We start from the raw sequence: 14,682 nt of genomic DNA, 5'->3' as shown, positions 1-14,682 counted from the left end.
ATGGTGACCTGGAAACTGTCACACACTTGTACAGTAGAATGGTTGCCTGGAAACTACCATACACATGTACCTACACACTGTACAGTAGAATGGTGGCCTGGAAACTACCACACACATGTACCCACACATGTACCCACACACTGTACAGTAGAATGGTGGCCTAGAAACTCCCACACATATATACCCACACAGTGTACAGTAGAATGGTGGCCTGGAAACTACCACAAACATATACAGTAGAATGGTTGCCTGGAAACTACCATACACATGTACCTACACACTGTACAGTAGAATGGTGTCTTCAAAACTACCATACACATTTACTCACACACTGTACAGTAGAATGGGGGCCTGGAAACTACCATACACATGTACCCACACACTGTTCAGTAGAATGGTGGCCTGGAAACTACCACACACATGTACCCACATACTGTACAGTAGAATGGTGACCTGGAAACTGTCACACACTGTACAGTAGAATGGTGGCCTGGAAACTACCACACACTGTACAGTAGAATGGGGGCCTGGAAACTACCATACACATGTACCCACACACTGTACAGTAAAATGGTGGCCTGGAAACTAACACACACTGTATAGTAGAATGGTGGCCTGGAAACTACCACACACATGTGCCCACACACTGTACAGTAGAATGGTGGCCTGGAAACTACCACACACATGTACCCACACACTGTACAGTAGAATGGTGGCCTGGAAACTACCACACACATGTACCCACACACAGTACAGTAGAATGGTGGCCTGGAAACTACCACACACATGTGCCCATACACTGTAAAGCAAAATGGTGGCCTGGAAACTACCACACACATATACAGTAGAATGGTGGCCTGGAAACTACCATACACATGTACCTACACACTGTACAGTAAAATGGTGTCTTCAAAACTACCATACACATGTACTCACACACTGTACAGTACAATAGTGGCCTGGAAACTGCCACACACATGTACCCATACACTGTACAGTATAATGGTGGCCTGGAAACTAACACACACTGTACAGTAGAATTGTGGCCTGGAAACCACCACACACATGTACAGTAGAATGGTGGCCTGGAAACTACCACACACATGTACAGTAGAATGGTGGCCTGGAAACTACCACACACATGTTCCCACACACTGTGCAGTAGAATCGTGGCCTGGAAACTACCATACACATGTACAGTGGAATGGTGGCCTGGAAACTACCACACACATATACAGTAGAATGGTGGCCTGGAAACTACCATACACATGTACAGTAGAATGGTGGCCTGGAAACTACCACACACTTGTACCCACACACTGTACAGTAGAATGGTGGCCTAGAAACTCCCACACATATATACCCACACAGTGTACAGTAGAATGGTGGCCTGGAAACTACCACAAACATATACAGTAGAATGGTTGCCTGGAAACTACCATACACATGTACCTACACACTGTACAGTAGAATGGTGTCTTCAAAACTACCATACACATGTACTCACACACTGTACAGTAAAATGGTGGCCTGGAAACTACCACACACTTGTACTCACACACTGTACAGTAAAATGGTGGCCTGAAAACTACCACACACATGTTCCCACACACTGTGCAGTAGAATGGTGGCCTGGAAACTACCATACACATGTACAGTGGAATGGTGGCCTGGAAACTACCACACACATATACAGTAGAATGGTGGCCTGGAAACTACCATACACATGTACCTACACACTGTACAGTAGAATGGTGTCTTCAAAACTACCATACACATGTACTCACACACTGTACAGTAGAATGGTGGCCTGGAAACTACCATACACATGTACAATAGAATGGTGGCCTGGAAACTACCACACACATGTACCCACACACTGTACAGTAGAATGGTGGCCTGGAAACTACCACACACATGTACAGTAGAATGGTGGCCTGGAAACTACCACACACATGTTCCCACACACTGTGCAGTAGAATGGTGGCCTGGAAACTACCATACACATGTACAGTGGAATGGTGGCCTGGAAACTACCATACACATATACAGTAGAATGGTGGCCTGGAAACTACCATACACATGTACCTACACACTGTACAGGAGAATGGTGTCTTCAAAACTACCATACATATGTACCTACACACTGTTCAGTAGAATGGTGGCCTGGAAATTACCATACACATGTACAGTAGAATGGTGGCCTGGAAACTACCACACACTTGTACCCACACACTGTACAGTAGAATGGTGGGCTAGAAACTCCCACACACATGTACCCACACACTGTGCTGTAGAATGGTGGCCTGGAAACTACCACACACATGTACCCACACACTGTACAGTAGAATGGTGGCCTGGAAACTACCACACACTTGTACCCACACACTGTACAGTAGAATGGTGGCCTGGAAACTACCACACACATGTACCCACACACTGTGCTGTAGAATGGTGGCCTGGAAACTACCACACACATGTACCCACACACTGTACAGTAGAATGGTGGCCTGGAAACTACCACACACATGTACAGTAGAATGGTTGCCTGGAAACTACCATACACATGTACCTACACACTGTACAGTAAAATGGTGGCCTGAAAACTACCATACACATGTACAATAGAATGGTGGCCTGGAAAATGCCACACAGATATACTCACACATTGTTCAGTTAAGTGGTGGCTAGAGACCATCAGTGTTCTGTCTGGTGAGCATCAGTTAGGCCCATTTGACAGTGAAACTCCCTGAAAACTGTGTGCATTTGTGTTTTTTGTTTGTACCCAGGTTAATAAATTGATCTATGGAGTCATTTTGTACTTTTTTTTTGCAGTGGGAAAAACTGTAACACATGCTGTTGTCTTGGCACAGTTATACACCAGAGGAAAATGTTATGGACTACATCCATTTATTGTTCAATTACGGAGTCTGGAAAATCATGAACCGCTACCAGGTATGCACACCGCTTTGCTATGAGTTTTAAGAAAATCATGAACCGCTACCAGGTATGCACACTGCTACCAGGTATGCACACCGCTACCAGGTATGCACACCACTTTGCTATGAGTTTTAAGAAAATCATGAACCGCTACCAGGTATGCACACCGCTACCAGGTATGCACACCGCTACCAGGTATGTACACCGCCGCTACCAGGTATGCACACCGCTACCAGGTATGCACACCGCTACCAGGTATGCACACCGCTACCAGGTATGCACACCGCTACCAGGTATGTACACCGCTACCAGGTCTGCACACCGCTACCAGGTCTGCACACCGCTACCAGGTATGCACACCGCTACCAGGTATGCACACCGCTACCAGGTATGCACACCGCTACCAGGTATGCACACCGCTACCAGGTATGCACACCGCTACCAGGTATGCACACCGCTTTGCTATGAGTTTTAAGAAAATCAGACGCAATATTCCTGACAGCTTTAAAGATTTAAATGTTTTGATAATTTATAATAATAAAAATATGAACTTCATGTCAGAACATTATGAAAAAAAAAATGATATAAAATACTTAAAAGGCCAAATAAAAAGATAGCAGTTATTGAAGTTTTTGTGTTTTTCTAATACTATATGTTGAATATTTAGTTACTTGTTTAAAAAATTGTAAGTTTTCTCATATATACTCATACAATATGCATTGTATACCAATTAATATTCATTTATGTTGGTCTTGTAACCTACATGTACCTACCTCCATGGCAGAGTATATATATATATATATTTACTACCTTATACTAAAATATATTTAGATAATTAGAGTACTAACTTCCAAGTTTGCGTAAAAAAGGTGAGTTTCGCGATTTCGACATCGAAAATGCCTTTGCTTTATTATTTGCTGAGGGACGGTCGCTTAAGTATGTGCTCTGTAACTTGCAGCACATGAACCTAAAAACGTTAGGTAATCAAACAAAAATGACGTTATACTAAAGTCAAAAAAGTATGTTCAAGGTCTGCATTTACATAAAAACTCATGACTCGAAAAAGTCTTTTTTGTTGACGTGTTCATTTGCCTTCAATTGCATTTAAGTGGCTGTCACAGTCGTATTCTGAGTCTTGCCGATAACATTTTGGTTCAAATTCAGGTAGATATTGCCGAGAAAACTCAAATTTTCAACTAAAGCTAATTTGCAAAACAATGTTTTTGCCCTTGGTCACCATATTGGACACCGCAAACAACTAGGGAAATTCACTCGCATTATCGCCGTGATAGGCAAAAATGTATTTGCACATAAGTACTTTCAAGATCTGCACTTTTTCATAGCATAAACATGGTTTTTACCCTCGATTACTAAAATCAAAATATAATTGACGTATCTATCGTCGCAGTAAGTAGTTTCGACCTTTTTCGCTCAAAAGGCAAAGGCGATAAGACTAGATTCTCAAGGACGCTGGTCACTTGGATCGGACGATTTCATTTGTTTCCAATTTATTGTACGCCTAGAAAAATGGCAACGTTGTTTTTGGTGAATATATAACATGTTCTGTTCCAATAAAGGATTTTGATATGCATAACAATTCCTTACTGAAACATTTCTTGTATTCTCTAAAATTTGACAATGCCACTAGCCCAAGATGGACTTCCTGTTCAACACGTTGTTGAATGTTCACGTCACTGTACGTAAAAATACACTCTCGAACTTGACAATTTTAAAGTTCAGACCATTAAGCAAATAGATGGAAATACCAGTTGCATAAATCATGAAGATTGATGATTTGATTGCTGACCAAGATAGTTGCATTTAGTGTTCTTTTCTATGCAATATAAAATCATATCGATACTGTGGGCGGCGAAGGGTGACAGATTGTTTTGATTCACAAGGCACGGGCAACTGACATTTCCTGACTTTTTATTTACTATTCTGACGTGTTCTGGGCTGTATATAACAGTCAGACAATGACAAGTACGTAAGTACTAGTAAACAGTCCGGACCATAATCAATACAAGCCGGTAGGCTGGTTGACAATCCGCTCCCCTGAAAAAACAAGCAAATGGTTTTCGGCTGTTTCCATGGTAGGACATGAACGTGAAGCTAACGTCAGTTTATAACTAAATGGGCCCTGAATACGAAGTTCACAAAGTTCTTTAGAAGTCACTTAGTTTATTACTAGGACGTATTCTGCTGTTACATTTATTATTTCCAACCGTTCAAAGTTGCGTTGGGATTACATGATACAGTAATACAAATATGATTATACACAATTTAGTGCATAGTGTACAATGTATATCATTAGATTTGTAAAATGTTATTCATATTGTAGGTATAACACTTGGTGATATTGGACCAAAGCTTGGTTATCAGAGCAATGATAATGGTTTCCTGGGATTTGATCATGTCAGAATTCCAAGAAGGGGTATGCTGATGAAACACTCTCAGGTAAATTGTTTGATTTGAGATTCCACCAAAATACAGACATTTACTGACATGATTGTAGGTGCGAAGAGAGACTTCATCTTGTTAGTCTGTATAAATATGCATATATATTGTTTCCACTCAATCTTATTCAAATATAATCTTTGGCTTCTCTTCACTACAGCACTGATTCAGCTTTGCATAAACGAAAGGCAGCTTTGCTACAATGTAGCATCACATTCACTTCTGCATAACTTAGTATGAGTAAATTATTTAATGATTGGCTTCAAAACTGAGCTTAATTGTGTAAACAACAACAATTTTAGTACAGTATTCATTTCACATTTTCATCAACATACTGCTTGAATTTGACCTGAGAATTTCCTGTTTATTTGAATTTCATTTCGGAATTTCCGGTTTATTTGAATCCGACTTGGGAATTTCGGGTTTATTTGAATTTGACTTGAGAATTTCCGGTTTATTTGAATTTGACTTGAGAATTTCCAGTTTATTTGAATTCGACTTGGGAATTTCCGATTTATTTGAATTTGACTTGGAAATTTCCAGTTTATTTGAATTTGACTTGGGAATTTCCGGTTTATTTGAATTTGACCTGGGAATTTCCGGTTTATTTGAATTTGACTTGAGAATTTCCAGTTTATTTGAATTTGACTTGGGAATTTCCCGGGTTTATTTGAATTTGACTTGGGAACTTCCAGTTTTTTTGAATTCGACTTGGGAATTTCCGGTTTATTTGAATTTGACTCTGGAATTTCCGGTTTATTTGAATTTGGCTTGGTAATTTCTGGTTTATTTGAATTTGACTTGGGAATTTCCGGGTTTATTTGAATTTGACTTGGGAATTTCCCGGGTTTATTTGAATTTGACTTGGGAATTTACATTTTATTTGAATTCAAATTCGGTTTATTTCTGACCATGCAAGCCTGCGTGTATTGCTCATGTCCACATTGAATCATATTTATGTCTTTTTTAAATTTGGTGGCAATTAAAAAAGAGTCTAAATCTAAAATTCCAGCATATCCTGTTTGTAGATGTTACAATATGCAGACAATATGACCCTTTGACCTTGATTTAGCAATATTCTGACTTGATTTTTACCTAGTCTGGAACGGAATATTTGATTTCCAGCAATACTATTTGAATATAAAGGAAATATAATAGTATGACTGCCTTGCTTGCTAAGTAAATTAACATGATATGGGGATTTCTTTTCAGCAAATAATAACTTTGTCATTAATTGGTACAATGTGCTTGATCACTACAACTTGCGTATGTCATGACTTTCAGATTTGATTTTTGGAAAAGTTATTCCAGATTGAAAGTGCGACTTCAATAAACTTTTGCTAACAATAAATTTTAGAAAAGCCAAACATTTAACAATATGCTCATCAAGCTCTGTCACTAGTATTCCAAAATTCATGTCATTCCTTGCTCTCTTCTTCACATCTATTAACACCGCATAGGTCTTATCTGATGGCACTTATAAGAAGGCACCGATAGCAAGACTTAACTATGGTACAATGGTGTTTATACGGGTCATGTTAGTAGAACAAGCAACACTGTATTTAGCAATGGCTACCACAATAGCTGTCAGATATAGTTCTATAAGACGACAAACAGAACAGACCCCTGGGTAAGTGATCAAGTCCCAATTATATGTTGTATTTCTGTATTTATCTTCTTTATTAGGTTTCACCTGATGGATCGTATACTAAGCCATTACAACAAAAACTTGCATATGGTACTATGGTATTTGTCAGGGTTAATTTAGTGATGCTTTCTAGTTATTATCTTTCACAAGCTGTCACCATTGCTGTAAGATACAGCGCCGTAAGAAGACAAACTGAACAGATACCTGGGTAATGTTATAGCGCTACAGTGCACTTCGTACCATTTTTCTAATAGACCACCTGATTTCTGTTAAAAATGTTTCTCTAGGAATTCACCTTACAGAAAATTACCATATTCAGATGCTGCCATTATCCACCATGATGACAAGAAATATTAAAACTAGTTATATATATCTTTTAGATTTTACACTTGTTTCTGTTTTAGAATACCGGTATGCCGAAAATGTTGTGACAATTTATTCAAAGATGAGGAACACTTCCTATTGATTTGATTTGAAATATGATACTGGAAGAATAATATTCTTTAATAAAATTAAAATTTCATCAAAGATTAAAGTCAGTAAAAATGACATATTTACTTTCAAGTAGAGATACAAATATTATTTTAAATTTAGCTAAATATATATGAACAACAGTGAGGTTCTTGAACTAATATTATTCATGTATTTATATACAATCTATCACTTTTCATAAAATAAAACATATTGCTATAAATAACCCAATGCAAAATTATTTACAAGGAGTCACCACTGACTAAACAAATATTCTTAATTTATATTCTAACAATTCAGTCAGCTTCAAAAATATTTATTTGTTGATGGATAAAAAGAATAAATAAACAATGATATCTACATGTTTTGATGTCACATAAGATCCATGTTGTGGTGTTGTGCAGTGCAGTGTAATTACAAAATGTATTAACTTAGATTCAGTTTCCAGTCACTGTTTCTCACGTATATGGTTTCTGTTTCCGTTCTGTTTATACTGCTCTCAATGGTATTTTTTATATTGCCCGCAACGGTATTTTAATACTGCCCCCAACGGTATGGGTTATACTGCCCTCAACGGTATGTGTATTATATACTGGGACACAGACTAGAGACACTTGGCAGTGGTGGGTTGTACCACAGTCAGCTGGCGCACACGTGATACCCCGGCTTAGTGTTCTAGGTTCTTCGCGTAATTAGGTGTTCGTATGCAAGGCATTTTTCCACACAAAAACGACGAATTAGGCCGAATTTTGTTATCAGTTGACCTAATATAACCCCAACGGACCGTATTTTTGTGAAAGATTGGTATTTTTGTCCTGATTTGTAGGAATCTGAAAAACGCGTTTCACAACTTGTCTCTTATTTAGTTGTATGCGTCATTCAAGATGGCGGCCCCATATAGTAAATATCGTATCTATTTTATTATGACGTGTGCGCCAGCTGACTGTGGGTTGTACCAACCCATACTCTGACTGGTAATCAATAGAATTTTGTTTCTCTGTTGTGTATCCCTAGCCAATTATGGTCATTTCAATTATCTCATTGATCAAACAACTTTCTCATATTGTTTAGTGGTTCATCTTTTCAGACTTGCAGTGTCTTGTTTGATTTTTCATGTTATTTCCAAAAAGATAAAATATAATGTGAGGACGTAAATGGTGTAAGTCTGGTTAACGTGGCAACAGCACGCTGGGTGCATTAAATTTGCAAAAGGCTGAGACAAAGTAGTGCAGCGATAAGAGACTGGAATCGAGTCTAGTACTAACTCTATTAGAAGTCAATATCAACCTCACTCAAATTTTTATACTGCGTTTTTTCAAGCCTTATCCTCAAAATGATTAAATATACAATTGTTGTACAGTTTTTGTAAACCACTGGGAAATATTACAAAATATCGAACAAGCAATTATGGCTCCCTGTGTTTCTTAATAGTGGCTGTAATAATTCTCACAACTATCAACTTGTTGATGACAGTTACGTATGTCATGAACATACAATTTTACAACTCTGCTCTCTTTAATTTGGGATAGACATTTTCACCGGCAGAAGAAAGAAATCATTACGAACATGTTAAAACCGGCTGATCGCATTATTTTGTAATTATTTGCAGTGGAAAAGAACCCCAGATTTTAGACTATCGTTCTCAACAGTTGAAGCTGTTTCCATATTTGGCTGCAGCATATGCATTTACCTTCACTGGATGGAGTACTAGGTATCGGTATATGGAAGTCCAAATGGAAATGAATGATGGCAATATGGAAGCGCTTCCTGAGGTAATAGTTTTCTTTATAATCAAAATTATTACATATATAAAGATCATCACAACATTTTAACCAATTATTAGCATTCAATCTGCGTTCAGCATGCAACATCACGCAGTTGTAGCACGCAGCCTTGTGATGACCGCTGTCAACAAAAGTCATCCTGTCAGCACAGCATGATTGCCAATGCACAGATCTATGGAGGAACTTCAACATAAACTGTGTATCACAGTCGTCCAGTTTAAGTTCTGGTTCTGTCGTAGCCCCAACTAAATGTCCACAAGTTATTTATTTTTTCGGAAAGTGACTCAGATTAGACGTCTGAATATTTTATTCTCATAGACAGTGACACGCGTTCTACACTGACACACGTTCTACACTGACACACGTTCTACACTGACATGCGTTGCTAGGGCGCAATACTATCTTGAAACATATTAAAGGGCAATGGGGTTCCTTGACCTAAATTCCATCTCGGTTTGTTGCATGTTCTTTCTTTATCATGAAATAATAAAATATGGAACACATGTAATAATAACAGAACCCCACACCCTCCCCGTGGCTTTCGTTTCACTTGTGATGCTGTATGCTGTTGTATGCTCGCTTGGTTGGTGAAAGTACAGCTGCAGGATACAATTAAAAACCAGCAAATAATTGATGCGTTAACATTACTAGTCACAACTCTTGGTCAATGCTGTCAATACTACACAGAATGAACTGTATAATCTGTAACATTGATTGAGATATTGCAGTTATATGCATATTGATGAGGTCACAAAACCATATATGGTCATTTTATATGTTTGCAATATTTCTTGTTGGATGCCTACATTGTCCAACAGTGCATGAAAGGCAAACCCTCAGTAAAGTCTCGCCAGTCTAAACCTTTAATAATAATACAATGTAACATATGTTAATGACATTGTTCATTTTGAACAGAATCTACTTGACTACTAATCTACAGGCTAAAACAAAGCAATGTTGAAAAAGAGTATTCATGAATACAAAATATATACAGTGGTCCCTCGTTAAGTCACGGTTGTCGGGATACACAAAAAAAATAGGACTTATCAAGAGTCGCGACATACTAAGGGGTCCACATAGATTCAACTCATTGCAGTGAGTTTTATAGAGATTTATCAAAAGAAACTGGTCGTGAAGTACGTAAACTCACAACTTCATACCCGGTTGACACCTCGAGTCAGGCCATCAGCACCCTTTGTATCTCAGTAATTGACGGTCAATAGGTGTTAAGTTGTCTCCTCCTGCCCTTTAACGACAAATTAAATACATGATGTGATGAAACATTAGTTCTTTTACTTCAAAACTGCTGGCAAAACACGATACAATTTTTGGGAGCTATCCAACTATTTGTGACTTAGCTGAAACTACGACTTAGTGAGGGGTCACTGTAATTTGAGCTGAATCACATCACACAGGCTTACATGCAGAAAGTTGTCTCTCCAGTAACCTACAGTTCTATTTGGTTTTCTAGTTACATGCTCTTTCAGCTGGTTTGAAAGCTTTCACATCATATGTTGCGAATGAAGGAATTGAAGTTTGTCGCTTGTCATGTGGTGGACATGGGTATTCACAAGCAAGTGGATTCCCTGAGCTGTACGGCTTAGCAACACCACTAGTTACATACGAAGGAGAGAATACAGTTATGTTGCTGCAAACTGCTCGGTAAAGGTTTGCGAGTTGTATGAGAATTCTGCAAAGTATGTACTGGGGAAGTGCGGCGATTGTACACATGGAGGTGTAATGAAAAATCCTTTTTACCCATACTGCCTTGGTGCATACTTTTGCGGTATTCTCATAATAACTTTAACATTATACATATATATATTAATATTATCTTATCCCTGCTTAATAGTAATAATTTAATAGTAATAATTTAATAGTAATAATTTAATGAGAGATACTGCACTCTTCTATTTCCGTCATGCTTTTTACAGATTGGCAAACTTTCGATGCTAGAAATATATTACATTTATAGTTCACTGCTACAATTTGATTTAAAGCATGTTAGAGATTTGAACGTTGTACTGTATTTGTAATATACTATAAAATACTTTATTTTAGGTGGAATAAATTTTTGCTGTAAAAAAACATTTTGGTTTTTTTGTATGGAATTTAAATTTCAAAGTATTTGATATGTGAAATTTAGGAAAATTAATGATTTTCATTGAATTTTATTTTCACTTATTCATCTCTTCAGTGAAAATACCGAAAATAAAGTAAAACCAACACATACTGAATCCTTACTATAAGTAAAGTAATCCAACATGTACATATCGAACCAATGCTAGTTCATTTACGTCATTATTTGACTGATGTTTATTTCCAGATACTTAATGAAATGTGCTGCTACTGCAAAACGTGGTGGCGGGCTTCCAGGATTTGTTTTGTATCTGAACCAACGTCAGAAAGGTCAATGCCCTGCTAGAAGTGAAAGTGACTTATTGGATCATGGCTTACTGTCTGATGCCTTTGAACACAGAGCTCGCAGGTACATGTAATATACTGTAAAGTGACTCATTTTCACTGGGTTTAAATTTCACTGATTTAGCATTTCAGGCATATTCAGTGGGTTTTAAATTCACGGTTTTATCATTTAGATAATGTGTTCTATGCTAAATTTTACATATTCACTGGGTTTTAATTTAGCACATTTTCCAGTCAGCGAAATAAGCAAAATTAAAACCCAGTGAATAATTAACCCCTATAGAAAATTCAGTAATGATAATAAACTCCAAAATAATTCCATTAATAATGGTAAAGTTTCTTTAATTTTCATTCACTAGGTCGTTAATTCATTCACTCATTTGTGCCTAATTCATTCATTCATTCATTCAGTACATACAAATACAATGAAAGTGTCATGTTGTGATGAATCCAGAATCACTCTCACAAAAAACAACAGTATGAAATTCTGTCAGTGGTTTTCGAATTTGTTTCAGCTTCAAAATTTCATTTTCTAGTTTGACACCTTTAAGATAATATTCATTCTAATATTCATGAATAAGTAAGTTGTAGTAGATTTCAAGAATGATTGAATAATGACTTGTATCTTACAGAACAGTAATGGATGCTGCACAGCAGATAGATTCTGAGGTTGCTAAGGGCAACCCACAACATGTAGCATGGAACAATTGCCATATTTATCTATTGAAAGCTGCAAGTGTAAGTATATAAAGCTGACATCCAAATAACGCATATGTTGATAAAACAATGAAGTCACTGTATATCATTATCACTTTATATTATCACATGACCAATTTAAAGTGTGAAAATTGCAGAAAAATTGTGATTTTACAGAACTATGTTTAAGAATGATATGGTAATTTATGCTAATTGTGCATGTGTCAAAGCTTGTCAGTGGATGGACATTTGCAGATACGGCTAACAATGATTTTTAAAATTAACAGAATTTGGACCCTCGGATTTTCAAAATAAGTCGTTAATATTATGAGTTATTGTAATTTCATCATATCAGTAAATGTTGTTATCCACTCTGAAGTTGTTCTATCAATGCAATACTGTCAGATGATTTGGTTTTCTCAGGGTACTGTTAAAGCGATTGGACATTTGAAGGACTCATCATAACTCTCTCTCTATTGTTTGTCTAGGCACACTGTCATTTTTATGTGGTGCAGACGTTTGTGAAATATATAAACGATACTGAGATGTCGGATGCTGTACGCGATGTTTTGACGTCACTGTGTCAGTTTTATGCCTTGCATGGTATTTGGCAAAATGCTGGTGATTTCTTGCAGGTGAGTGAAGATCAATACACCAAAGGAAATGCAGGCATGTAGAATTGAAAGTTGGTATGGACATGTGACTCCATGTAATTTTAAATTGATTGCTTATTTTATACTGAAATGTAATACATTATACATATTTACTAGAGCATGGTATACAAAACATAAAATGTTGTATTAAAGTTACACAACTTTCACATGTTCAATCCCCCTTGCCATGAAAGTGGAGTCTCCCAAATGCCCAGCGAAACGTGTAGCCTAAACATTAACAATTCAGCAAAACTCCAAAGGTGCAGTGTTTGATCTGTTCAATTTTTTTTTCTAAACAAATAAGTTACTTGTACATTTTGTAATCGATCTGAACCCTTTTTTTGAGCATTCTAACTTGCAAATCTGCATACCTGCATTTCTGTTGCTGTACTTACTACGGTAATATCGTACATTATGTTGATGTGTTCGTGTATAATAATTTATCATAATCATAAATATTAATAGTGTTGCTGGTGAGAGTGGCTGGATGTAGCAATAAGGTAATGTCCTTGCTGGTGTTATCACTGTGGTAAGCTCACAGTGTGTGGTCTATATACCATTGGCAGATTGGTTCAGTAATTGTAACTACCGTTACATTGTACAGTCCAAGTCTAAGGTAAACGTTGGTGAAAACTAGTCCTCCAGAACACTAATATAACATAAAGGACATGGATGACTGAAACAGAATTGGGATGGGAACATCTTGTCAACAAAAACAAAAACCTAAGCAAGACTATCCTATCTCGCACATACATGACACAATAATTTCCATATTTGAATAATGAATTCAAATAGACAAGGTTTGCTTACATTGAACAATAGTACCCATGCAAGTAAATAACTTTGTAAATGTATTGAAGCATCTTGGGAGTTCTTAATTGTGTGTCAGCAAAGTTCTGTCTATAGACAAATAATATAAAATTGTACATACAAAAAAATACTTAATACAAATAATTAATTATCTCAGATTTGTCAAATAAAATTATTATACATTGCTACAGAAAGAAATGTTGAGTAGGATTATTCATGCTAAGTTAGGTAGTCATATGTGTACTGTATTGAAGCATCTAGGGAGTTCTTAATTGTGTGTCAATGCAGTTCTTAAAACACAATAGACATACCTTACCACATGACAAGTCTCTAGTGTACTCACTCACTCACTCACTGGTTCCATACATCACAGTAAAGACACTATAATAATAAACCAGTAATAAATCATGAACACGCATAGATGGAGTATACTGTAAAAACTTTTAAAACAGGTTTTTAGAATACAAAATAACGATAAATTTTTGGCCAGTTGAGTTTTTAGAGTGAAAAATCAACAAATATAAAAGTTGGGTTATATACAGGTGCAGAAATAGAATAGTTATAGAAAGTCATGTCTTTAAACAAATTTTTTGAGTAAAAATAAGTGAGCAATTTCTGGCAAGGTCAAAATTTAGGAAATCAATAATTTACAAAAAACGCCAAATAATTAGGTGGTTGAATTTTTAGAGTTTTCACGCTAATGAGCTGAGAACTCTGCAAATTTGTTCTCTATGCGTAACATCACTCTAGGCTAACCTATAATAAACTCAAATTCACTAAATTGTGCTCTGTGTATATG

General features: G+C 36.8%; 1 protein-coding gene across 1 annotated transcript in view; it reads left to right on the top strand.

Moving 5' to 3' along the window:
- The window catches only part of LOC100376559 (peroxisomal acyl-coenzyme A oxidase 1-like), a 90,944-nt gene that overhangs the window by 71,371 nt on the left and 4,891 nt on the right, over positions 1–14,682 (top strand). The window contains exons 5-12 of the mRNA XM_085504172.1: positions 2,836–2,955; positions 5,282–5,397; positions 7,084–7,253; positions 9,126–9,288; positions 10,772–10,962; positions 11,627–11,788; positions 12,357–12,462; positions 12,909–13,055. Of these exons, the coding sequence (XP_085360298.1) occupies positions 2,836–2,955; positions 5,282–5,397; positions 7,084–7,253; positions 9,126–9,288; positions 10,772–10,962; positions 11,627–11,788; positions 12,357–12,462; positions 12,909–13,055 (1,175 nt within the window). The remainder of the gene's footprint in view (positions 1–2,835; positions 2,956–5,281; positions 5,398–7,083; positions 7,254–9,125; positions 9,289–10,771; positions 10,963–11,626; positions 11,789–12,356; positions 12,463–12,908; positions 13,056–14,682) is intronic.

The sequence above is a fragment of the Saccoglossus kowalevskii genome, chromosome 10, assembly GCF_978046115.1.
Source record: "Saccoglossus kowalevskii chromosome 10, keSacKowa6.1, whole genome shotgun sequence".
Lineage (NCBI taxonomy): Eukaryota > Metazoa > Hemichordata > Enteropneusta > Harrimaniidae > Saccoglossus > Saccoglossus kowalevskii.
Note: the sequence above shows the minus strand (reverse complement) of the source record. Positions and strands in the feature narration are given on the sequence as shown.